The 26,102-nt window shown below is 40.0% G+C and overlaps 1 protein-coding gene across 17 annotated transcripts in view; it reads left to right on the top strand.

Moving 5' to 3' along the window:
• CACNA1C (calcium voltage-gated channel subunit alpha1 C) overlaps window positions 1-26,102 on the top strand; it is a 450,865-nt gene that overhangs the window by 295,622 nt on the left and 129,141 nt on the right. For 12 of the 17 annotated variants that reach the window (XM_084206877.1, XM_084206868.1, XM_084206883.1 and 9 more), the window contains 2 exons: window positions 12,760-12,863; window positions 18,679-18,851. In XM_084206877.1, the coding sequence (XP_084063003.1) occupies window positions 12,760-12,863; window positions 18,679-18,851 (277 nt within the window). Of the gene's footprint in view, window positions 1-12,759; window positions 12,864-13,238; window positions 13,343-18,678; window positions 18,852-26,102 lie in introns of all 17 variants that reach the window. The other 5 variants (XM_084206870.1, XM_084206871.1, XM_084206873.1 and 2 more) reach the window with 1 other exon arrangement.

Here is a 26,102-nt window from a genome sequence, read left to right on the forward strand (position 1 = left end):
ACTGGCACATAATAAGTTGACTCCCTCAGAATTAAAAAATCCTTGTTAGTCTTCCCAAGCCCCTAGGCAAAAAAAAGAGTTAATAGTCTAAAACAGTGCAGAAGAGCCACCACAGTGCAGTGAGAGACACAACTCAGTAAGACTGAATCAGTGTAAACCTTCAGGAGCATCACATCCCCAGGGACAGCAGAGAGAAACAGATATAGATATACATACAGGCTGTCCTGGAACTTCCCTCCACCTCTCAGTCTTTGAGATCATACTTTCAAGAGTCACTAAATCAGCTTGAAACACGGGCTTACAGTCACCCTTACAGTTCCCATCATGAAATCAGAATGGAACAAATTGAACAACAGATGTAATTTACTTTGCTGACAGCATTGACAGATTCTGTGAGCTTTTCTCACCCCCCTCCTCCAGCCTGTTGCAGCCAATGAGGAAGATGTGAGAAATTCAGAGATATTGCCACAAAGTGGAAGACATTAAACGCAGAGCTGCAACCCCCAATTTTTGCCAGCTGTGTTTTTCCTTCTAACCCTTTATTCTTGCAGCACTTAAGCTTGAATTAGTAAGGCTTTCCACAAAAGAGAATGATCTGATTCTAAGAATATATGTGTCTACATGTTTCCATGGTGTTTATTCCCCATCCACCTCCGCCCCTCCAAGAAAATGCCGGGCTTTTATTGTTGTGGGGTTGAGGTTTTTTTAATCATCTTTTTGGCAGGGGTTTGCATGGATGTGAAAAATTTACAAAGAATAAGCATGCAACTGTGAGCAGCCCATCACTGTGATTGCAGAGGTTATTTCATCTCCATCTGCTGTAACAGTGGTGGGTAAGGGGAGAGGGGCCATAGTTCAGAGCACTGAAGGGCCACAGCATCAATGCACCGAAAAAGCAGTTTACACATTTAATTTACATAAATGCTGACCTCAATCTGTTTTCCTTTTCCTTGTTAACAACTGCATGCAACTGTAATGGTTGCTGTACCACAGACTTGAAAGTGAGTAACAGCAGTGATGTATTCACTGGCACCTGCCACAAAAACCTGTATCGAACATTTGTTCAATACACTTGTTGTGTGAAACGAAGTCTTTATGAGCCCTTCAGAACTCAACTTTGGACTTCTCAGCCCTCTTCCTCTATATAAAAAGAAACTCTCAATTAAAAATAAGCTTTTTTGGGTTGGTTTTGGGAGGTGTTAATAGGGACCCTCTGCCCAGTGCTCCTGTGTAGGAAGGACCTTTTTAATAGCCCTGTCTTTCTGTTGCCCTTTCACTTTTCTTTCTTTATTTGTTCTTCTTTAGACTGCATCCTAATTGCTGCTGTCTAATCACCACCGAGACTGTTCTTGTCTTTAATCTTTAATCTTTTGTCCCAGAGCTATAAAATTAAGAGCTAAACTACTGGGACATTCCTACATGACTTGGGATTTTGAGTGCCTCTGTTTGAGGGTGCACTTCTTGAGCCGTGCCACCAGTTTTATCAAGAAATGATGACTGATGCCTTCTGAAAAATACATCATCAGATTTGTTAGCTGTGGACCCATATCTACTAGACAAATTCACAAATAACAGACTGGTTCATTACCCTGATCCTGGGAAAGAAAAAGACAAGGAGATAGGCCTACAAGGGAGTTGGAGAGGCTCTCTTTACAAGGGCACAGGGGGTGATGAATTAAAATGGAAAGGGGACAGATTTAGATCAGATATAAGGAAAAAAATGTTTACAGTGAGGGTGGGGAAACTCTGGCACAGGTTGCCCAGAGAGGTGATGGATTCCCCAGCCCTGGGAACATTAAGGGTCAGGTTGGGCAGGGCTGTGAGCAGCCTGATCTCATGGAAGTTGTCTCTTTTCATCGCAGAGGGTTGGACTAGATGGCCTTTAAGGGTCCTTTCAAACCCAAACTGTTCTATGAATATTCACCACAGAGCATCGACTCTATTGACTTTTAAAGCACATCTAGAAGGAATCAGGCAGGATGTTGTGTTGATCTTGCCTATGTTGTGTTGCTTAAAAGACACAAGAAAAGGAGAAGGGGCAGTTTTGTGTCAGTAATGCAGTTGCAGCTCATTCAGGATCTTTGATAATAACTTCTCCAGCAAACCTCTAGAGCTTTTACAGTATGCCTGAGTGCCTATCAGACAAAGGTTTATTATCTGTGTGCTACGAGTTCTAGACATTGTACATTTTATTGAGAATTTTGGATATGATTTCACAACTGGAAACTGGGTTAATGACCTAAAATGTAGAATTTTCCTAGGATTCCTAGGTTCTGAACTGGATACGGAAGAATTTGGGATATACTGATCAAGTGCAAAAAAATAATTGACAGTCTTGCCTTCACTTTTTAAAGAAGGTAGTGATTACAGTGCTCTTTTTCATAATCTTTATTTTTAAGGACTTAATTGACTATGGAAATCAATGAATAGTGTGTGCTTTTATATTCCTGTGCATGCAGCAATCAGTACTGTTCTGATGTAGCTGTGGAAGAAATTGCTATCAGTCTGCACTGAGATAAATAGAAGCATTTATAAAACAGCAATACAGTTATACAGGCAGAAAATCCTTTCTGGATAATCAGCCATGAAAATGTAAACACAAAATAAACAGAGATAGGAAGGGATAGCCCTGAATTCTAAGATTAAGGGAAATTTTTATATTTGGAAATGCACCACCAAGGGGATATTTTTATGCTTGAATTGAGCACTTTATTCTTTTGGAGGGAATTTGCAAAGACTTTAAAGGGCAAAAAGGTTTTTACATAACTGAGTAGCAGTAAGAGATGGAACTGCTGCAGTGGCTGTAATGAAAAAACTGTGGCTAAATAGCCTTTGGGCTCTTGGATGCCTTTTTCAAAGCCCAACCTTTTCCTTTTAAAGGGAAAAAAAAATAGTTGTACACACTTATGTGGGAATAAGCAACTCACATAAAGCTCTGTGACTTTTAGCTCTAGAGCTCTGAATTAAAATCCTGATTAAGTCACACGAGTCCAAGCAATATTTGGAGGTCACTCCATGGCATTTCTGTAAATTGCAAATTCATTCAACAAGCACCCATGTAATCAGTCACATGAGAGAAAGGAGAGCCTTCATGGCCCTTCTTGGCCCCTCTGCTTTGGCAGAACACTGCAGGTGGATCAATGGCAGGAACCTCCTCTAAGCAGATCCACTGTTCAGGAGCCATGAAGAGCAGAGTATTAAACAGACCAAAGTAATATCACTATTGATGGCAGCTGCTGAGTAGAGGAGAGGTGGGGAAAATGAATATCACTGTTGATGGCAGCTGCTGAGTGCAGAAGAGGCAGGAAAAATGATCTGCCAGTCATCTGTATCAACAAGCAGAACGGATCAAGAGCAAGGGCTCGGCACAGCAGACTGCAGGATGTGTTTGTGGAAAGTCCTGAAGACCTGCTCAGTCTGGGCCTCACATCTTCAAGAGCCCAGCCTGGCTCTGTGTCTGGGCTGTTCTTTCCCCACTGGTCTGTGTGACCCAGACAGCTTCAGAGCAGACAGAGTGACCTGAGCCACCAGTGAAAAAACCCAACTAACTTCTGAGGGAACAGTTTCAGGGGAATTTTTTACATCCTCAAAGTACAGCTGTTTCAGCATGCTCTAGAATGTGAGTTGCTTTATCACTTTGCAGTAATTGAATTTCAATATTTCACTTTTGGTTAACATGTTCCATGTTAAACTGAATTGAGATACATTCAATTTTTTTTTCTCTCTTTTACATATTAAGCCTGGAGAAAGTGAGTGAGGTGGCAAAGCAAGAGTTTTATTGGAGCTTAGAATTTTTCTTTGATGCAATGATTTCTTGCTGTGTAACTGATGTTTTTAGTGGGAGTTCAGAATCCTTGTATTGCCAAACATGCTGCAGAGATATGTAGCACCCTCCAGTTTTCACAGAAAAACAGAGAAGGTCCCTCAGAAAAGCACAAAATTACAGGTGGGATGGAAGGATGTATAAATGGTAGCTTCCTGATTATTTTTGTTTCCCCTCCCCTAGCTGACTAGAGGAATTTCCCAGAGGTAGTTATACTAACAAAATTTAATATGCTGAGATTTTGTCAGCAAATCCACTCTTCAGATAGCTGATTTGCCATGATGATGCATTTGGAGCACTACTCGTGGCTAATAAAAGTTGCCACTTTGTGAAAACAAAGGCCAGTAACACTGCTGGGATTTTTTAAGTGAAGGGAGAGCCTAATGTTTTTTTCCTCTGTTTGGAAAAGTGTGAAGTTAAATGGCCTTTGCCATGTGTTGAAGTTGTACAGTAAACTTGGGTGAAGGGCATTTGAAACCACAGATTTAACTAGGACACTGCTGAACACATTCAGCATTTCCCCTCTAGTGCTGAACAGGGTGTTGATTCTAGGCTGGTGCTTGGACTTGATCTCCAGAGGTCTTTTCCAGCCTTAATGGTTCTGTGATTCCCCACCTCTCCAGCAAGCACAAACTGCTGTGCTGGAGAAGGATGGGATCAGGAAGCATTTTCAACAGAAATAACTTGCAGTGGGAAACAGCTCAACTGAAGCATTGTGTGCCACAGACATTTTGACCTGCTGGTATTTGAATGCAAGCTGTAATTCTCTTCCTTCCCCTCTGTCTCAGAGACCTTGTTTTTTTTATAATGGTTGGGTCTGGTAAAGAACATCAGACTGTGAAAAACAATGTGCACCCAAGCTGAAAACAGATAAAATATGAATGGGGAACTTTACTAATGAGTGAAATAATGTTGTGGAGTTCAGTGCTTGTATACTGAGAGCTAAAAAACACAGTGGAAGGACTCAGTGACAACATACAGGCAGTATCAGTCATCTGGGACTAGATAGGTGAAAGTTTGGTCTTTTTCTGTGTTTCTCTGACTTTATAAAGTCTTTCCCAGCTGATAAAATGTGCATATCCTTGCAAAGGGGCCTGTATTTAATGAGTGATGAAAATGTGCTGCTATAAAAAATAATTGTGGCAAATTCTACTGGTAGCAATGCACTTCCCTCAAACTGCATGCAACTAAAGGAAACAAGGTTTGCTTCATGTGACAGCAAAGTGGCATTCCTGTGTAACTTTAGAGAAGCTCATATGAACTATGTGACATGTTTTCAGTTTGCCATCAAGCAGTGACCTGGTTCTGAGGCTGAGCTGATCTCAGCTCCCATCTTGCTCTTGAGCAGGTAGCAGCAGGTAGGACCCTTCTGTCTTTGCACAGTGTCCCCAGGAGGCTCCAGCCAGTCAAGGTGTATCTCCTGCAGGAGTGTGTTCTCTCATGGCTCTGGAGATTGAGCCCCTGTTTCCATTTCTCTTCTGTGCAGGGCTGTGTGGGGAAGCTTGGTCACTTCTGGAGACTGCGCCCTCTTGTCAGGGAGATCCGGCAGTGTAGCAATGGACTGTGGCTATTCCAAAATCTTTTAATTAATAAACCACAATTTATGCTTCATCTGGATCAGGGCAGGTGTACTTAGGTGAGGACATTTATAGCAGATTCAACATCTTTGAAGACCTTCAATCTTTGTTAGGAGAGACTCCCCATTCTCTGTTTGCCACCCTTCCTCTTCTGGACTCATCTTCCATTGCTGCAGTTTCTTTGATTCTTTCTCAAGGGTTCTCTGTTGCAAATTAATCTTGATGTTTCTGTTGTCCTCATCAAGGCAGTCCTTTCTCAGTTAATGTCTCCATTTAGCTCCTGCAGAGAATTCTGTACAAATTGCCAATGTTTCTGCCTCAGAGTGAAATTTTAATTTGCTCTTTCCATCACTACAGTGTATACAGAACAACTGGGAAACAAAGCTAAACTTTGGAGTCCTCCTATTTTTCCTACTGTGCTACTATTTCTCCAACACGTGATGAATCTTGCCTAAATTATTCATTTTTATCCTACAGTGGCTCTATAGTAGAACAACCTGTCTGGAGCATTCTCTGCCCTGGTTCATGATCCCTGTGCCCTTGTCTTCACCCAGCTCTGTCTTGCCTTTCTCATGAAGACACTGAAAAAAGTTATAGGTATTTATATGTACCTAGAGAATTCACATACAGATTTTGTAAAATTCTGTAGTTGAGATAACACAGTAAGTAGAGCCTTAAGAGCTTGGAGAAGACAGCTTAAAATTTCCTTTTTCCTTCAGTACAAAATAAAAGAAATGTGAATGTCAAAACAGGACCAGATGATCAAGTGCTGCTTGTTCCTTTAACTGTCATCTCTTCAAACTGAAGCTGGTTGAACTCTCTGGTGTCCCCTTTGCATCCATCTGATAGCACCAGCTACAAAATGTGAATTTAGGATGTTTTAAGGAGTGTCTGTGGCTTAGAGTCCCTCTAAGATTATTAGAGTGTTGATGCTTACAAAAAATTCTACCCAGACTAAGAGCAAAGACATCTGGAGGCCTTTGCCTGTGTTTTAAGCCATTGCTCCTAAATCAATAAAAGTAAGTCTAGTTTATTTTAGTTTTTACATTTTTGCTTATAACAAAGTTAGGATTTTTTGTAATTTTTTTACCCCCATCTCTCTCTCTTGAGTCAGCTCTGAGACCTTAATTTCCCACTCCTTTTCACCTGTCCTAAAGACTCAGAACATCTGAAAGACTATTCCAGGTCAACAAGATGATAATACTTTTCATGATGCACTCGAATTTATAGATGGAAATGCTTAAATGTTTTTTTGTCATTTTTTTAGTCACTATGTACATTAGGGTTCCATTTTTTTCCTGAGGAATTTCTGAAGATTAACTCCTAATCATACCTTTCTCCCAGTTCTGTGCCCCAGCCTATTCAAGCAAAGCACTTGTGCATATCAGCTCATTTCCACTGGTAACAATAATATTGACCATTGGCCTCAGTGGAATTATTCATTTATGTGCCTTAAATTATGCACACTCATGATTGCTGGATTAAAAACCAGCCAAGCAAAGACAATTAATTAGATTTTACATAATGGAGGATCTGCAAGGTGGAATCTGCATGTTTATGTAATAATGCACTAAATCCACCTCTTAGGATATGTGCTGGATAACAGGAAATATGATTCTTTCCTTGCTCCTTATTCTGAATATTCTCCATTATTCTGAATGGTGAAGTTAGATGAATATATGTTGTGTCTATAACTTACTTGAAGTGCATGTGGAGAGCAACCAGGAATTTATCAAGTAAAAGGATGCCTTTTTTCATGTCTTTATTGACATGACACACAGCAGCCTCACACCATTCAGGCTCCAAACAAACCAGCAGATTCAGGAGATGCAGGATTTCACTGCTAAAGAAACAATCTCATAGTTTGCCCCACAGGTTGGAAAAAGTTGATTTACTGAGCCTGTAACACAGAGAAAGTAAATTTTAATACTGTGTCCCTTGTAACTCAACCTTTAATTCTGTGTCACCTCATTAATATATTTCTGGGGCTTCTTTTAAGCATTTACAGATTTGTAAAATTGGAAATTGAGAATAATAATAAGCAATTTCCTTGTCTAGAGCAGCAAAGTTTACAATACATGAAAAATTGTGTAGTTAATATAGTTACCACAAGTATTACATTAAAAGCCCCATTATAACACAAGAAGTGTTCAGTTTAGATAAAAATATAATGTACAGGATTCGTTACCAGAGCTAACAATACTAAATTTCTGCATAATTAGGGGTTGGTTTATTTGTTTCATAGTCTCAATAGTCACAATCCTATTACCCACCTACAAATTAAGACCAAATGAGACAATTCCCAGGTGTCTCAGATCTCTAAGCAGTTGATAACACTTTTAAAAATTATGTTTATTTCTTATGATTGGAATTGGACTCAAGTTCTGACGGAAAAGTATGGCAGAGAACATTTTTCCCTCACAGTTCAAAACTGTGCATCATCCTATTAAAAAAAAAAAAACAAACAACCCAAGTTTAAGGTTTTAGTTCCATGAGGTTATATGTGAATGAAATGCATTAACCCAAATATTCATGGGAAGAAAAGGAAAGAGGAGGTGGGAAAGGAAAATTTGAAACAAAACCTCTTTGATCAATGATAAATATCCCAATCTCTCATCAATACCTGCATGGCCCTTTATGCATCTCCTGAGCTCTGCCTGCCAGTAGCCTACCATAAGATCTTTGATCTGAGCTGAGGAAATGACTTCTACACATCCCAAAAGTTAGGAAGGTGCTTAAGTACTGTTCCTGAAAAAGATGCTTTTCAAAACAAAGTCTTCAAGATGGAGGACAGATTTAAGGACAGTTAAGTCGTTGTTTCTCCTGTCTCCTGCTCCCAATAATCTCCAATTTTAGATTGTCATAAGAAACACTTGGTTTCTGCTAGAGATCTTCCTACTGGCCATAGCCATTAGTTTTGGCTAGGTTGTTTTCTGTAACCCACAGATGGGTTACAGAAAATAGCATTTCTATGCAAAATTTCCAAATTTGCTGCCCTTTAATTTTATTAAATGTCCTGCTACGCTCAATGAATGTTACTCTGTGAATGTTTATACACTTCCTTATAGTATACTACACTTCATCATAGAATACTTGTAGTACTAGCATTTTTAAAAGTGTTATCATACCATTCTACAGTAATTAGAAATCAATGAACATTTTATTTGAGGAACAGAAGCCTAGCCCAGGTGCTCTAACTTACTTTCCATTAAGCTGCACCTCTCCAGCACTGTGCACTGAACAAGGCAGATTTCATTTTTTTATTCAGCTTGCTGCTTTCCATTCACTGATTTCCAGCTGCCCTTTTCTGATGGATTAAACTTTTCCTGTGACCCTCTGTTGTTTTTGAAAGACATTCACCACAAAGTGTCAGGATGTGAGTGTGTGAATTGTAAACTCAGCAGAATTTAGTGAATTGTGCCTACCCCTCCCATGAAGTGACTGAAAGCCTGTGCTTGGTGATGCTCAGCCACTATGGTAATAGGTTATATTATATTGTCTTTGAACTATTGGTGCCTGTGTAAGGAATGAGCAACTTGCAAATGTGCCAGGCTATTATCCTGGGAAAGAAAAAAAATGACCAAGCAACTAATGCATGAATGCCAGTGTGATTTCACCTGTGTCTTCTGAAGAACCAGAAGAGAGAGGCACAAAGGCCTATTAAGAAAGACTTTTATTCCTTGGCCCCTACTGAAACTGCTGATAGTAATTGAGATCAGCAGAATACAGAATTAAAACCCTGGTGTTATTTCTGGGTGATTACCTGTACCATTGAGAGAAAAGCCTTTGCTGAAATGCTACAGGCATGGGAGCAGTTAAGGGTGCTTGGCAAAGATGGAGCTCTTCCAGCAGACCTTGTATATGCTGAAATAACCTCTCTTTGTCATGAAACTGAGTGGTTTCTTTGACAGTACCCAGTGAGGCAGGGTAGTTTCCAGCTTTGCAGATTGGAAAGCTGAGGCATAATGAGCCAAATGATGTCCCCACAGTGCCAGAGAGTATGTAGGAAATAATAATGAGAAGGAATCCTTATCTCCAATCTCTCTGAGAGATGATGCATGAATGCTCTGAAATGTGCCAGCTTCCTCACTGTTGAGAGTAGTGACATGTAAGTGTTGAGATGTGAGCTGTGATAGGTCAGGCAGTTTGACTCAGAAAGCAGAATTATTTCCATAAATGACAATCTGCAGCTTCCTACTCATTCTGAGCTTCCAGCTGATGTAACTGTTGTTCCACACATGCTTTAGTTGGCATCAGGTGCAATCACCTGGACTGAAAGTTATAATTTGGACCTCAACTGGGTGATGTTATAGTGTTTGTTTAGAACTGTGAATTTAGAAGATGATCTACCTTTTCTGTTGGGATTTCTAGGGTTAGTAGTAAACACTCAGGGAGAAGTGTTGCACTCAGGCACCACAAAACTGAGCTGTGTACCAGGAGCTGTTCATCCTGGAGAGGTAACCAATAACTGAGTCACTTCCTGTTTTCTGGGGGCAACAGTACAAAATACATTTTGCAGACTTCATTTTCTGCACTCAGGAGAGTGCAACAGCAACACTCCTGGCCTTGCTGTTACTATTTTGAGGAAGCCTATTCCTATTCTTTTCCCCCCAGCTTTGACCAAACAACCTATTTCTCTGCATTTCTCCTGCAGCTGTTTTTCAGGAGCAAGCAGTAAGCTCTCAGTGTACTGTTTCCTTATTGCAGGGAGGTTTTAACATAATTTAACAAACACTTAACATTATGTGATCATATAACCTACATTCCTGTCACCTGTGGGTCAGTCCCACAGGAATAATCTCACCTCATAATAATGGAATAATCTCACCTGCTAGAAAAAAAGACATGAGAGCACCAAACATAGGGAAGTCCAGCAACAGAGACAGACTTAGCTGTCTGCCAAATACTGGCAGTTTCTCTCTTCTTGAGAAGCTCTTGCTGTCTCTGCCCCTCAGCTTCTCTGTAATGTATATAAATGTGCAATAAAAAGGAGATGAAAAGCTGACCTCAGAAATTTTCAGTCTGAGAAGTCCCAAATGCTCTGCTGTACCAGAATGCAGGTCTGCTTTACAGGACTAATTTGTGCTGATGCTAGCTGGTACAATTGTTATGCAATTGTGTAGGCATTGGGAATAACAGAGTACACTATATTCTAGTTAGATTCTTGACCAGGACATGGTGGAAGCTTCTTGCCATCTGGAAATTTCTTCATGCCAGGGAAGGTTTGTCCTTCTCCTGACATGAATATGACCTCTGTACCTGGCACCCTGGCTTTTGCTCTTTACAATTCTCTTGTACCACAGCTTTGAGAAGTTCTACTTTTCCAGCTGACAAAAAATCCCAGACTGATGACAGATAAATGCCATGCAGCTCAGGCTTTTTTATCACCATCTATCATAATTAGAGGGATGTCAATTCATCATTGTGCCCACAGTGGTAAATTCTTATGGTAGTTTTTCAATGTCATCCATACTCATTGTTTGTGCAGATTGCTTTAAATAGATATTGGTGTTCTTTGTAGGAGAGAGAGGGTGTTAAATCTCATTTCTTTACTTAATTCCAACTTGGGCATTTACATTTTGCCTTCCTGGTTTCCCAGCTGGGATCTCAGGTGAGTTTTTGGTTCCATCTTTATACTCGAGGATGCTTTGTTCTCATTAAAGCCCTGATGTGCAGTAGACACCAGGGGTGCTACTTTTTGGTCACATGGGATGAAATGTGGCTTGCAAGCATAAAGAGTAATTTGTATGATTTATAAACTAACTGAAAAAATCCTGCAAAACTATAAAAAGGGGAGAAGCTTATTATGCTTAGGGAATGTTAGCAGCTCAGGTACTCTTCTGCCCACCAAATGTATTTATCCTATGAGGAAGGAGCTGATGAACTGTTTTCACAGAGGCAGATTTTGAACTTATTTTTAGTGAGTTGACTTCAGTCACAGCTGAAGGAGCCCTGAGATGGAGTTCTAGATCAGTCCATTGACTGTGGACTATTGCCAGACAAGAACTTTAGTGACTCTACTTTGGAAGAAGAATGGATAATGGGATTCCATCCACAAAGAACTGGTTAGATTAGTGTTAAAACTCCTGCCTTGTCTTATTGAAGGTCTGAAATTCCTTTCCTGAGTTGTTATGAATCTTGAGTGAAATTACCTCCCCTGAAGTGTGTCTCATTGCCCGTGTAAGGAAAGAGATTTCTCCTGTGATTCCAACAAATGTTTAGGTTGCAAAGGAAAGAGCATTTTCCTGGAAAGAGAAGACAAAATTTTCAAAGGAGTGGAAAACAAAGGAATGTAGATTTCTTTATGCCTTTAGGTACTTTAAATTCTGCAATTTATGTTCATAAATCAATTTAGTGCTCCTGAAAATGTTAACCACCATCTGTTTCTTTAATGATGCTATTTCTGGATTCAAAGATAATTGTTTATGAAGAGTAAAGAAGAGACTCTGTTTTTTTTGATACCATTATGAAAGTGGGATTCTATTAAGGTATCAAGCAACTTTCCAAAATTTTGAACTTTGAAGGAGACTTCAAGATGAAATAGAGTTTATGTACTAGATGCTTTTAGAATATATACAAGATCTTATTATGGGCTAGAACTGGATCTCACATAATACAGGTTCTGGTGCTAAGGTAATTCTCCCTGCTTCTCCCTGGAGATGCTTGAAGTAGTGTGAAATCCATGTCATTCAGTTTACACTCTCAACTTCTCCTAGTTATTCTGTTGTGGAGGAATTGTGTTTAGATAAGTGAATCATCCTTCAAGGCAAGAGAACAAACCTTGTGAGGAAGGTTTAGAAACACTTGACCAGGTCAGAACATGGTAGGCCTTGAAAAGACCTTCCTTGAGAGAACAAAGCTACTGCCCTCACTGTGAAGATTTACACAGATCAGTATTTGCCCAGTTCCCACCTGCTCCTCTCTGAGGTACCTGTGCTACATGTGGGAAGTAAATGTGATCTGACAGTACCAAATGCCTACCAAAAACTAGAAGTATTTTCCTTGGCAACAGAGGGTCATGTATGTGAGCAGCCAAGTTTAGAATTCATGGGGTGGACCCTCTGTGGTGTTTGAAGTAAATTCCAAAAAGTCCACAATTTTGAGCATCCAAGGAAGTGCCAGTAGGGCACATTGTTATATCTTAGCCTGTAGTAGTCACTGACTAATAATAGGTCAATGAGGAAATAGATGAAAAAAACAATCAAAGGAGTGGTCACATCAGAAAGAACAAACAGAAACACTTGGTATGATTATGTGTAAACCAACCACAGGCTCTATTTACAAACCTTTCCATCTGTTCCTTTGCCTAATCATTTCTGCTTTCCCTCTCTGTCTTCTAACTTTCCTTCGTCTTTCCAGATGCAGGACGCTATGGGCTATGAGTTACCATGGGTGTATTTTGTCAGTCTGGTCATCTTTGGATCCTTTTTCGTTCTAAATCTGGTTCTTGGTGTGTTGAGCGGGTAAGCTGACAGTTTTGGTGTCCTTTTTCCAATGCTACAGGGCAAGACTCCATAATAAGGGTTCTTCCCTGTCACCAGGATACTTTCAGAGGAATTAAAAATTTGAATCCAAGGAAGCTTCACATCAGCTCCGAAATACTTTGACAAAATGTTCAAATATTGCAAATGAGATACAGGTAACAAAAGCGGTGTTATTCCCTGACAGAAAAATTCAACCTCAGGGCCTTCAAAATTATTTATATTAACCTGTCATAAATTTCCAGAAAACTGGCTATTGAAGAACCTTACTGCTGGTGACTTGGGATCTCTTTGGCTGGAGCCTTGCAGTGCTCAGAATCTGAGCTTGTCTCACTAATTATCATTCCACTCTTCCAGGTCAATGATGCCATAGGAAGGGACTGGCCCTGGATCTATTTTGTTACACTAATCATCATAGGGTCATTTTTTGTACTTAACTTGGTTCTCGGTGTACTTAGCGGGTAAGCAGTACCAGGAAAATGTTTTATTATTGTTTATTTTTAAAAATTTGTATTTCTATTCCTACTCTCTGGCTACCAAAACAAAGGTCAGTGGCGGGTTGATCTCAAGAACCTTAAGAGAAGGCCTAGGCTATTGCTGTGCCAATAGCAAAATACAGCATTCCTAGTATCACAGGAGTCTTTTGACTAAATCAAAGGAATATAAGACAATTTTTTGTCTGTAACACATTCCTCTACCTGTACACTGTGGGAAGAGGACAGTGCTGTGCTCTCCTGTGAGCAAAATAATCCATGCACCATAGGAGGGCATTATAGTAGAATTTCTGGAAGAGTCAGTAAGACTGAAGGAGGAATGAGAGCATGAGACAAATCCCTTTACATCTGTTGGATGAGATTCCTGCCAAATTATGTCTTCTCACAGGAGAAATTTTCACATTGTTTAGAACATCTAAAGCACAGCCTACCAGGAGACTGTTTTCCCTGGAGAGAGTCTTGGGCACGTTTCTTCTTCAGTAAGCCCATCTTCTCTATTGTGCAGATTGCAAACTTGGCATGATGCAGGGAGAAAAGATCATTTCCCTCTGACCTTTTCCAAGGATGAACAGAGAAGCAGGAGAAGTCCTTTTAGTGTTTAAGCATTTTTAAGACATACAGACATTTAGCTGCATTTCAGTTCTGCAGTACAACCCTCGCTGCAAAGCATCATTTTAGTAGCTTTGATTAAAAACAATGGGTATTGTCCCCAGTAGTTAAAAACTTTACTGCCCCGAGGGAGACACATAATTTAAGGAATCAAGCCAGCAAACATTCCTTGCAAGATTTAAAAAAAAAATCTTCTAGGATTAGGCTTCTAGTTCCATATTTGGGCATGACTGGGGGCCACAGACATTCTGTGTACATGGATAAATATGGTATGAGGACTTTTATGCATCCTCTTTTTTGTTTCTACCATCCTGCCTCCTTTGATGAGCTCTACATGAGTTTGATTAGGGCCTGTACCTGTTGCCTGAGTAGGCAGCCCTGAAGTCCCTTGTCTTTTGATCAAAAGAGAGGGAAAAATGACCTCTAAGCAGGAAAGAGAACTTGATACCTCACAGAAATTATGTCCTCGGTACTTGGGCCAACAAGACAGGAAGGGCAGCGGTGGGACTGGGGAAAAAGATCTACCTTTGGCCATCTGGCAAAGAGACAGGTAATAGAAAGTCTGCAGGAGGTATTATTTCTATCTTCATGACTCCATTGAAGGAGAAGCCACTGAAGCCACTGTGACAGCTGCTGCAAAGAGAAGTGTGGAGAAAATCCTCGGTAATGAAGTGTTGGGCAATATTCTGTGTTTGCATATCTGGAGAGTGATGCTCTGGTACGGTTTTGAAACACAAACTCCTCATTCCTCCAGGTGGATACTCTGCCCAGCAGGTAAGGATGTCAGCACTAGTGAGGGATGATGATCAGCTGACAGGCAAAGGGGTCTGTTCCATCAAAGGTGCGCTCAAGGACCCTATAGAAATGTTGTTGGATAAGAAGTGCCTCTGAGCCCAGCCATGAGGAGGGCTTAGTATTGAAGCACTGCTGATTCAATTTGCCTCCATTTGGTTTTGTACCTGTGCATAATTAACAATTTCATTTCCTCTCTCTTTCATTTTCAACTCAAGAAAGTGTTTTGAGGCCTAAATGTTCCACCTTCTGCCATACTGCAGCTAAACCACCACAGTTAGTGGTAGGAGATGGAAACAGTCTGTAGAGGGAACTGAAATCAAAGATGAAGTTCACCTTGTTTAAGCTGTGAGTCACTCTTTCTGGCTGTCTTCACAGTGTTATGACAGCTGCACTGTTTCTGCAAAAATGTCCCCAACTGGAGAAAAGTAAAAAGAAACTTAAGAATTTGCATCCATGAAAAAACACAGAAATTATGGGAGAAATGTTCCAAATTTTCTTTGGTCTATATAAGCAGTTCTTAAACAATTAACTTTCTAAAGCAGTTCTAAATTCTGCTGAGGTACAAAGTGTCTTCACTTTGCAGATTCAGCTTTTTCTCTTGGAGACTTGCTATTGCTGTTGGTCTGATCTATGTTGATGATCCACCTGTCTGTTCTAGATACAAAGCAGCATTCCTGGTTATCTCTGAATATCCATTCTGGGCATCTCTGATTTTTTTTTCCCATTTATCTATTTCAGGAGCTTCAGCAGGCATGTTGTGTAGGTAGGCTTCACAAATGACAGATTAGCTTGGTGGGGGGGGGTTAATCACTTCTGAATGCATAAGTGTAATTAATTGTACTCACAAAGACACCTTGATTGCACCTGCAAAATGAAATGCTGAATTCTGCTCTGCTGAAAGAGCTCTTTTGTAATTTGTTTTTCCTCAGGTATGTCATCCATTCATGGTCCTGGTGAATTTACTAATCACATACTAGCCTAAATAGCATGTCAGAGTATTTATATGTGGAGCTGTAATCTCCTCCTGACTTGGCTGAGCACAGTATAAAATTCATGTACTCCAAAGGAACATCCAGTCAGCAGATCACAGAGTAGACCTCCCCAGACCCAGGCAAAACAATTCCACATCATTGCTCTGAGCAGTGATAAGAAGTCACTTGAGATCAGAGATGTTCACATCTGTGTTATCTGTTTCAGTTAATTAATGAGGAAAAAAAAAAGGCAGAGGGGGTTCAACCTTCAGACAAGTCCACCTAAGAATATGGAGTCCCATTTCCTTTATATTTTGATCCAAATCCCAGGACACAGGCCAAACAAGCAGTTGCCTAAGGCAAATGGAGGGCAGGAGAACAGAGGTTTCTTCTGCTTTGAGAGGATCCTGCAAAACACAGTTGGCTGCTTTTGATGCTCTTACTGCCAAGAAAGAGGTCAGAGTGAACAGGAGGCTGGATGTGGTTGTGGCTCCTCCTTGAGCAGTTTTTGTGACCTTTCAGGTATTTTTCCTAATTTTCTGACTCCTCTTCCAACCTGTCCCATTCCTTGGTGTACTCCTCAGGGTGGATGAGATTTGGAGCCTTGTGCTCCACTTTGAGTAGTAAGAAAGAGTTTTGAAGTGTCAGAATTCTGCTGTTTTGCTCACTTTCCATCTTGCCTCTAAATGTGAGAAATCATATCAACAAGAATAACCTAAATTCCATCACTGGGATAGGAAAGAGAAATTTTCTTCTGAAACAGCACATGATGCAGAGCTGGGTGTTTATGATCTGGACCCACTGTAGCCCCACACAGAGAAAACATCTCTCCAGAATACTCTGCTCTCTGGTATTCCACTGGCAGGCATTTCTATACTTTTCTGGGAGAAGTAAACCAAACTGAAACAAACTGAATTGTGGTAAAAGCAATCAGATTCACCCACTCTTACTCTGATGTTTTGGGCTCACTGAAAAGAGACAGATTGCTCGCTAGCTCTGTGAGCCTTTGTTGACCTTACCCTGCCATGACTGTGCAGCCTTTTTTGTGAAAGCAACCTCTAGACTGAACATGGCACTTCCATCAAAACCTTCTGTGGTCCTTGGCCCGCCTGCTGGAGCTGCAAGCAGTGACCATTTATTGCCAGCTGTGCTGGAGGCAGCAGTAATGTGTGCACCTGCCTGCAGTGCACCCTGGGCTGAGGCCACCAGCTCCCTTGCCATGGGATGGAAAATGGCACTGACAGGAACTCTCGGTTGTGAACTGCATTTGCCCAAGTGCAGGCTGCCATTCCACTTGGGAGGTGGTTTGAATTGCAGTAGCAATTTCCTGAGCCACCTGCTCTCAATGGTTTAGTGTTAGTAGAGCATTGAAATTAAGGCAATTTAAACCAGTTGTCTTCTTTGGAGAGTCATCTGAGATGTGGAGTGTCGTGTGTTGTGCAAAGGGAAGAGACATGGAATTGCAGGTCATTTACATGAGGCAATCATAGTATTTTGCGTTGTGTTAGAAAACTCTAGGTTCATCCCATTTCAAAATTGGACCCATTTGTTTTAGATTCTAAAATAATACTTTACAAGCTGAAAATCAAAATATTGGAATTTGATGTGACAAACAGGCTTAATAATACATTGATTCATTCAGTGATCATTTTTTTAAGAGTAATTTGGATATGGCAGTGTAGCAGAACAAATCAGTGGTAGATTCATTTTTGCAGGAGCAAACCTAAGACAAATGCCAAGTAGAGCAGCATTTTGTTAAATTCATTCATTGCTGACAGTCTTCAGCAACAGTAATGGATAATGCACTGGGGAGAATGGCTTTACCTCTTTTTCTAGAAAGAGTGGCCTGTATTATCTGCTGTGTGTGTCTTGTGTAGTGATCTGCTTCAGCAGATATAAGACTTAATGCTTAAGTACTCTTGGTCCAGCAATTTTCACAATCATTAAACTTGCTTTTTAAAATACAAGTGTTAAAACCTGGTTTAGAACCACATGAGTCTCTAAATAAGAGAGGTCAGCATTTCTTGAAAAAAATTATTGCTGAAAGAGGAGAAGAAACAGTGGCCAAAAAGAAGGAAAAGCCAAGAACCCAGGATTATAAAAAAGCAACAGGAAATTATTGTTTTTATGCCCTGTTGTAGTCTATACTCCCAACTGTGTTCTTTCATGAAACTATCATCAAATGTTTTGCCCTGTCCACTTTCTGGCAGAATTTATTAGTTTTGTCTACCCTAAATTTATCATATTTGTCCACCCAGTGTGAGATTTGAAAAACATACTTCATGTCAGATAACACCCTTGAATGCTGAAAGTCTTCAGTAAAACTTTGAGGTTTGAGTTTTTAACTATATTTTCCAGTACTGTGGGTGAAATGGTCCATAATTAAGTGTGTACAGGATTGTGAGTACCATTAATTACACTTAAACTAGCCCAATTTAGTTGTGTTGAAATATAAAATCTTAAACACAGATTGAAACCTGGCTAGAAATTAGAGCCACCAGATCACTCTCCAGATGTCAGATTATTGTCAAACAGTTCATCTTTAACCATTATTCATATAGACATTTGTAGATAACTGATGGAGAATATCAAGTGTTTACAGAATGTCTGGTATTGTGCACAAAATTGTACATAAATGTTACATACATGTTTTATTTGAATTGTCAATCAAATGCTGAGAAGGAAAGTTTTGAAAAAGGTATCAGCCTTTTCCTAAGTGTTGATAGATATGTGGACACTCCAGCTGTTTTACATCTCTGTGCACAGCAAGGATGCTCCATACATGTGTTTGTCTGGAGAGAATAGAAACAGCTGGAAGTGCTACACAGACTGAGGAGACTTTCTGGTGTAAATCAATCTAACCCATTGTTTTTCATCCATCTCTTCCTCCTTTCCACCCATGTCCTGTCCCTCCCTCCCTCTTGCTAGGGAGTTTTCCAAAGAAAGAGAAAAGGCCAAGGCTCGAGGCGATTTCCAGAAGCTTCGGGAAAAGCAGCAGCTAGAGGAGGATCTGAAGGGATACTTAGACTGGATAACTCAAGCAGAAGATATTGATCCAGAAAATGAAGATGAAGGCATGGATGAGGAGAAGCCTCGAAACAGTAAGCAACTTTCTTCTCTCACTTTCTTTTACTTTTCTCTCTCTCCTTCTCTGTCTCTCTCCGTGCTTTTAACCACAAAGCCAGTGCCCATCTGCTGTAGTGCTGAGGTGGCTTCTAAGGAAGAACAAGTTCTTCCTGAGACATGCAATATGCTTAGACATTATTCCAGTTTATTGCTTGTGGGAAACCATGGGAAGCAGAAATACGTGCACAATAATTGATATTCTGCAGATCAGTGTTCAGGATCTAATGCCCTTATTGCTAAAATTAAACAGATGAAAGGTCAATACTTGCTGGTAAAGTCCACTACTGAGAAAAGTTTTAAAATACAAGTGTGCCCTCTATTCATTTATTCTTCTAAGGTTGTTATTTCTTACTCTTCTTTTTTGGAGTTGACAAGGTGTTTGTACAAAGTGAAAATTCACCAACAACCCCTTATTAGAAATCCTGAAGAAGGAGGGGCTTGAAGAAAGTAGTGCTTCCCTAACATTTCATTACCATTATTGAATCTTCTGCCACCTTCTCTTTTACCAATATGGGCTGTGTAACACTTCAGAAACACTTAGCAGTTGTCATTGCTGGTTGTGCTCTTGGGAAATGTCAGACTTGGAACCTTTACACAGCCCATGGACAATGGCTCTACTCTTGGCTTTCATCATGGGAATGGGCGTTTTCTTTGTTTGAGTTTGGAAAAGAAGACATGAAACATGTCCCTAGATATCACCCTTCTTACCAAACAATCAAAATCTGTGGGATGATCCCATCACGAACATATATTCCAGTAACAGGAAGATTGGACATGGCAAAGTCGTGCTTTTCTTTCTTCAGCAAGATTTTTAATAGATGTTCATGACCTTTAGAATATTAGTAACCACTGTTGCTTACAAAACAATGAAGTAGTTCTAAAAAAAAAAAATTGGGTGGTTAATATCAGGTTATACCCACGATACTTAGGCATCTGGACTTGAAGGAGTTACTCTGGTGACTTGTTCAGACTTTTCCCAAACCAGATTATTTTCATTTTTATGCTGTTGTTTTCATTTCTCATATAGTTTACTTTCACAATTTAACCTCAGCAACCATTCAGAAATAACTGTATTAATCATGTCTAAAATTTGCTGCTCAGTGCCATACCATACATGAACAAATCAGATGAGGATTCACTGCAGGTACTGTTGAGTGTGGTCAATCCATATTTGAGCTAACAAGCCCCTTTTGTGGGTGGTGATATTAAGAACTGAAAGGTAACACATCTCCAGCTTGCTGTCAGCCCTTCCTGGTCAATTTGATAAGGTGAGTTTTGTAAGACATGGTTTATCAAAATTAGTCCTCTCACATCTGAGTCAGAAGAACTGAGAAGTAATAGTTTCAGCTTAAGATAACATCACAGAACAGGTACTGTGAGTAAGTGACAGGGCAGGGCATTTTGTTTAGGGTGAGGTTTATTTTTGGTGTGTTTTCTCCTGGGTTGAATGTTTTGGCATTCCTGCCAGCAGTCAATCACCAGTAGGGTTAAATTGGAAGAGAAAGATGGCATTATTTCTCTTCCAAAAGCCATCTACAAAATAAGTGAAGGACAAATGGGGCAGATGTAAATTCCCTCATGAGTCCCTTTGGCTTGAATATTCCCAAGACATTTGAATCCCACCTACTCCCAGTCCAAGCTTACATCACCAAGACTTCAATGTCTTCCTTGTTTCCTTGTGTTTAGCTCAGTTGCCTCCCATGCACTTTCAGTGTCTTTTGTTCAAGTGCTCATCAAAGCTCATCACCTTCTGTTTCTAGTACAGCATCTGAACTCCATGGCTGACTATTACTGCCCTTTCAATCACACTTTTTTCAGTGACTAATGTTGACTTTTGAGGTATCAGCCCTGAGAACTTCAAATGACAGATGACTGAAGCAAGCAGGGCAGTTCAGACCTCCTTAAGTTGCTGTGTTAGCTCAATAAGCTTCAGGTGTGGCCTTTGCATCAGTGGTGTTGTACTGATGCTCAGAGGATGTGTACTCCTGCCTGACCTCTGACAGTGATTCCCACCAATATTTTAAAGAAGTCACATCAGTTTTTGCTTCTTTGCTTTCTCCTTGGAGGTTGTTTGGGGGCTTGGCTTTTTTTTGGGGTTTTTTGTTTTGTTTTGTTTTGTTTTTTTAAATAAAGAGTATCAGAATAGTTCAGAAGTTCAAATAAAAAATACTTATATACTTATTAATCTAAAGACTCAGCTAATGTAAGTTCTGAGACTCAGCAGTTTACACCATCTGGGCTCTGACCCAGGTAGTCTACCTAAACTGAATCATCCCAAGCACAGAGAACATATGTTTCCCATCTTTTCTTTGTCCTTGGCAGCTACTGAGGCAGATTTTGCTGTCTTTTAACTTTGTAGAGAGTGCTGCCCACTTGTCAGCATGGGCACTGCCTCCTGTAAAACAGAGGACACAAGGTGGAAGGGAAGACAAATTCACTTGCATCCCCTTTTGCTTTGACTGCCTGTGATAGTCCTTAGGGCATCATCAGTCATATTTTGCATATGCTGCTGCTTTCCTGATGCTCTCAAACCTTGCCCAAAGCCTCACTGGGTGCTTGCAGCCCCTCTCAAACCTTGCCCAAAGCCTCACTGGGTGTCCTTAATGAAGTTACCGAGTCCAAGGATACACCAGAGAGCACCTTAGTGAAGGAAAGGGTGAAAAAGGAAGATAAGATAAGATAAATGCAAACAGAGTTAGACAGCCTGTGCAGTCTTTAGCTCTTCTCTCCATAGCAGAGGTCTTGGCACTTTGCTGAGGGATCTCAGCACCACTTGTTGCTCACATGGATTGAGAGATATTCACAAAGCAGGCTGAGCTAATCTCCTGTCTTTGAGGAATTACCACATTTCAGGTAGTTTTTCCATGCTGTTTGCAAACATGGATTTGCCATTGTGACAGATGTGAGGTGGGAAACGTGAAAAGGCTTCTGGGGGCTGTTTGTGTCGATGGTTTTGTTCTGTGCTCTTTCCCTGATGTGCCTTCCACACGAGAAGAAAGCTTTCATTTGATGGAGGGGATAAACACATCACAGAACAGCTACTGAATTCAAAATTATATGATGGCAAAGAAAACTGCCCCCCCGTTACCACAGCTATTGGGAATTTGCACTTTTATTTTCCCTTCCTGAGAGTGGTCTGGAATGTATCTGCTGCTGTGGGCAGAAGCAGGAAACTTCAGTCCAACCCAAATTCTCCTCCTATCGAATTAAATTAGCAAAACTCCCACAGGCTGCAGTGGGGTCATAGATAATCTATGAATGGGCAGGATGAATTAATTTGATGTTTCTGAGTGCTCAGATTTTGTCCTCCCTCTGTTTCCTTTATTTCAGTTCTATTTGGTGCTACCATGAGCAGTGAGAGTATGACCTCACTAATGTCAACAGAGTACTTAAAAGTAAAAAAACCCACTGATTTGTAAAGGCATTCCATGATTCCAGACAATTAATCCTTCTTATTAAGTCATATCCAACATAGTACTGTAAATTCAGGAACTGATTTGCAAGTAGCTTACCCTACTAAAATTAAAAGTCTAATCATTCTTCAAGGCCCTGTTGTAATGGAACTGATGGCAGTAGATAATTAAGTTTTCGTGTAGCACAGCAGAAAAAAAACCCAGTACAAATCAATGTGTTGCCTATCAAAATCATATAATATTTCAGGTGGTACATTAAATAATGAAAAGTGTGTGTCTGTACATGCAGATTTATGCCTTTGCTGAAGTGGGAATAGTGCAAAAGTGAAGACAAAAAGTACAGACATACAGGCAGGTTTTAAAATATATATTAAAAAATTAATCAGTTTAAAAAGAAATAGTACTCAATCTTCACCTTCAGAGCATTGCTGTAGTGCCTTAGTGACCTTTGGAAAGGTTCATTAACATCTGAGTTTGCTGCCTCTAAGGAATCAATGACAACCTAAGTTTTTGGTGGACTACAGGTTTTGTCTCACTCTTTCAACCACTGTTACTTTTGAACATCACCATAACTAGGAATTAGACTGCATTTAATCACAGGGTTATGAGAGTCTTCCTTGGAAGAAAATTATTTTGAGACAAGGAAGAGCTTTTCAGCAGAAAAAGTAAAATTTCAGAAGAAATTGATATCTCTTAGACCAATCTCTTAGAGATCTCTTAGATCTCTTTGTATATTTAGTGATTTCATGTCATAATTCAAAATTTCATGTGTCAGCCTTCTCAGTGGCCTCCAAATCATGTGTTTAGTGTACTGACTTTAGTGGCTTATTACTTTCAGCCTGAAATAAAATATCATGGTGCTATGGGATCATGTTTAAGGTAGGAAGGATTTACGAAGACTTGGTTACAAGCTAAAATTTCAGGGTGGCTTAAAATACTCTTGGTCCATCTTCTGCAATGAAATTTAATGGGCAAGTGCACAGCTGGGGAATCAACATGGAAGATGCAGAGGGGAAAATGAGAGAGTGGATATTTAAAAGATATATATTTTAAATCCAGTCTTGACCCTCACTGCCTTAAAACCCCTGTCTTCTTACTGTATGAGCAAAAAGAGGCTGTTCTGAGTTAATTTCTGTTTAGCAGAGCATACTTAAACTTGTCTGTCAACAGAAAATTAGTTCATCCTGTATTATTCTAGTTTCATCCACAGAATCTGTCCTGGTGTATTTTACATACACATGGAAGGACATGGACAACCACCCCTTGATAGGCAGGTACAGCTATTGTCAAAAAGCAATTTAAGAAAACCCACATGGGGCTTGCATGGAATTTAAGATCATCTAAACAAAAGCTCTAAGAGGCATAGGCTGGAAAATTAAACCCTTATTAATTTAATTCCTCCAATACCAGTTGGTGGCTTGAGAAAGGCATCATAGAACGTGGTTGCATTTTGCTTTCCATATCTAAATACAAGGGAATCAATGCCAGTCTCGAAAAATGATTTATTATCTGTCAACACCTCATCTAAAGAGGAAGAAAGCACAATCTCTTCTACTTTTATCATTGTCCACTGATGTGGAAAATAATCATCTGGTGACCAAGAAGAGATGAGCTGCAGTGCCAACAATTTGTAGGCATTTCACAAGGGCACCTGATAGGTTCTTCACAAGTTTAGTAACTGGGATAGATCTATTCTCTTTCACCTGGAGACAGGGGAACAAAAGAAGTGTATACTGTGCCAACAGGTTGTTCCAGGGGGAAAAAAAATCCATGTATTAATGTGCAGAGGTTCCAACATATAGTTTGTTTGGACAGGAGTGACAGCAGCTCCCAGCTGTGTGCTGTGCCTAATGGAAAATAGTCCCAGTGGCATTTTCCTACCTTGTCATCTTTTGAAGCAGCTCATACACTGCTCTTAATATAAATACCAGAGTTTGAGGGCACTTAATGAAAGGCCTTTGTGAATGATAAGTCAGCTTTGTTTTTGTTGCGTGGTTCTTCACAGAGAAGCTCAGGTTGCAAAATGCAGCATGAATTTGTGCTACAGATGTCAAGTTTGAGCCTATAATTAGGATGCTGCCTAGAAAAAGCTTCTAGGACATTAGTTCTCACATTAGGCTGAATCACTCCTACAGTCCTTAGGCAAAAATTGTACTGAAATTCCTGGGGATTTTGCCTGGGTAAGGACTTGGGCACCAATTGATTTCATCCAAGGTCAATAACAAAACATGCTCATGTCAGCACTCTAAAAGGTTGCCCAATATGAGGTCTTGGAGCACAGAGGCTTCTCAGTGCTCACACATCACTTCAGTATTGTGCAGCTGGCATCCACCAAAGGGAGAGTGTGAAGGATCTGGGGTCTGAAATCACTTACAGCACTGGGCACTCCACTGAGCGCTCTTTGCCCAGTGCATCATTCCACTGGCTAAAATGCAGTTGTGTCTGGCATGAATGTGATCCACAGTCATTACATGCATGTGGTTTCCACAATTATACTGAAATAAATGTGTGGTCAGATCCAGGTAAACTCTGATAACCTAAAAAGGAAAAGCGATACATATCAGGAATAATAATTATTGTTTTTTTAAAAAAGAGCATTTGTGAGCCTTTATAGTGACCCTGCAGGTAGCTGTAGTAGCAGAGTACACAGGGCAATGTTCTTCAGTGATGTAGGTGAAAGTAAAGCTGCCATTTTCAAGCATCATTTTCATTGTATAACTTCTGTGCAACTCAAGTAACAAATAAAAAGGTCACTTAGGGCGATTCTTCTTCCACCTTTCCATCAATGTCAACAAAACTATGATGTCAACATTTGACTTTTTCCTATTGGAATAAAATCAAAACTGAGAGTAGATTTTCTTCCTGACTCTCTTCATATGTTGGCATCTTTTTTTTTATTGTGAAAAAAACAAGGAAGCAGTAGATCCTTATCCTTGATTGTTTTGTCTTTCTCCCTTTCCAAGAGGAAATACTTGGGAAAAAAGTTAATCTTCTCAACAAAGTGAAATTTAAAACTTGGGGGCTTAAATTATGCTTTAAAATGCTTCAGCTACAACATTGGTGCTTGAAATATGTGTATGCAGGGTGATACTTGGAGAGGGCTGAAATACTTTTCTGGATTCCTTTATCCAATAAAAAAAGACACAGGAAATCTAAATTATATTCTCATGATCACCCACAGTGCCAGTGGCACAGGCTCTCATTTTCTGCCCTCATTTTCTACCCTCTAGAACAGCAAGAGCAGAATTTTGATCCTGGATTGTATCACATAAGGCATTTCCAAGTTTGATCAGGGTGGTTTTCAGCATTTTCCTTCTCTGGCAATTCAGTAATCATGCTAATAATTTTAAGAAATACAAGGGGTTTTTTGTTCCCCTGAATGTATGGATGGTTCACTCCATGTAAGTGAATCAAAAAGTCTGGTTTTCTGGTTTTTGTTAGCAATATAATTTAATAACCCAGCCTTTAGCAAAAGCAGCTTTTAAGTTCATTGTCCTGTAGATTTCACAATTTCCCAGTTTTTCTTCTTTCTGACTCAAAGGAAGATTCGAACATAAAACAAAAAGCAAGCAACCATTTGAAAACCTTCTTCTTCCCCTTCCTTCTCTACTGGTAAGTTACTGCTAGGGAGGAAAATCCCACCTATCCCAACAAGATTTTAAAGCAGTTTAGCTCAAGCCTGCATTTTCTGTCAAAGCACAGTGCGGAGAAAACAAAGTTTCCTTTGTTTGAACAGAGAGTAAAAGAAGATGCTGGTATTCAGGACAAAGCTGTGGCCAATGCAACAACCTATAATTCAGCAGTAATTTGTTC

This window comes from Fringilla coelebs (genome assembly GCF_963513975.1).
Source record: "Fringilla coelebs genome assembly, chromosome: 5".
NCBI classification, from domain to species: Eukaryota; Metazoa; Chordata; class Aves; order Passeriformes; family Fringillidae; genus Fringilla; species Fringilla coelebs.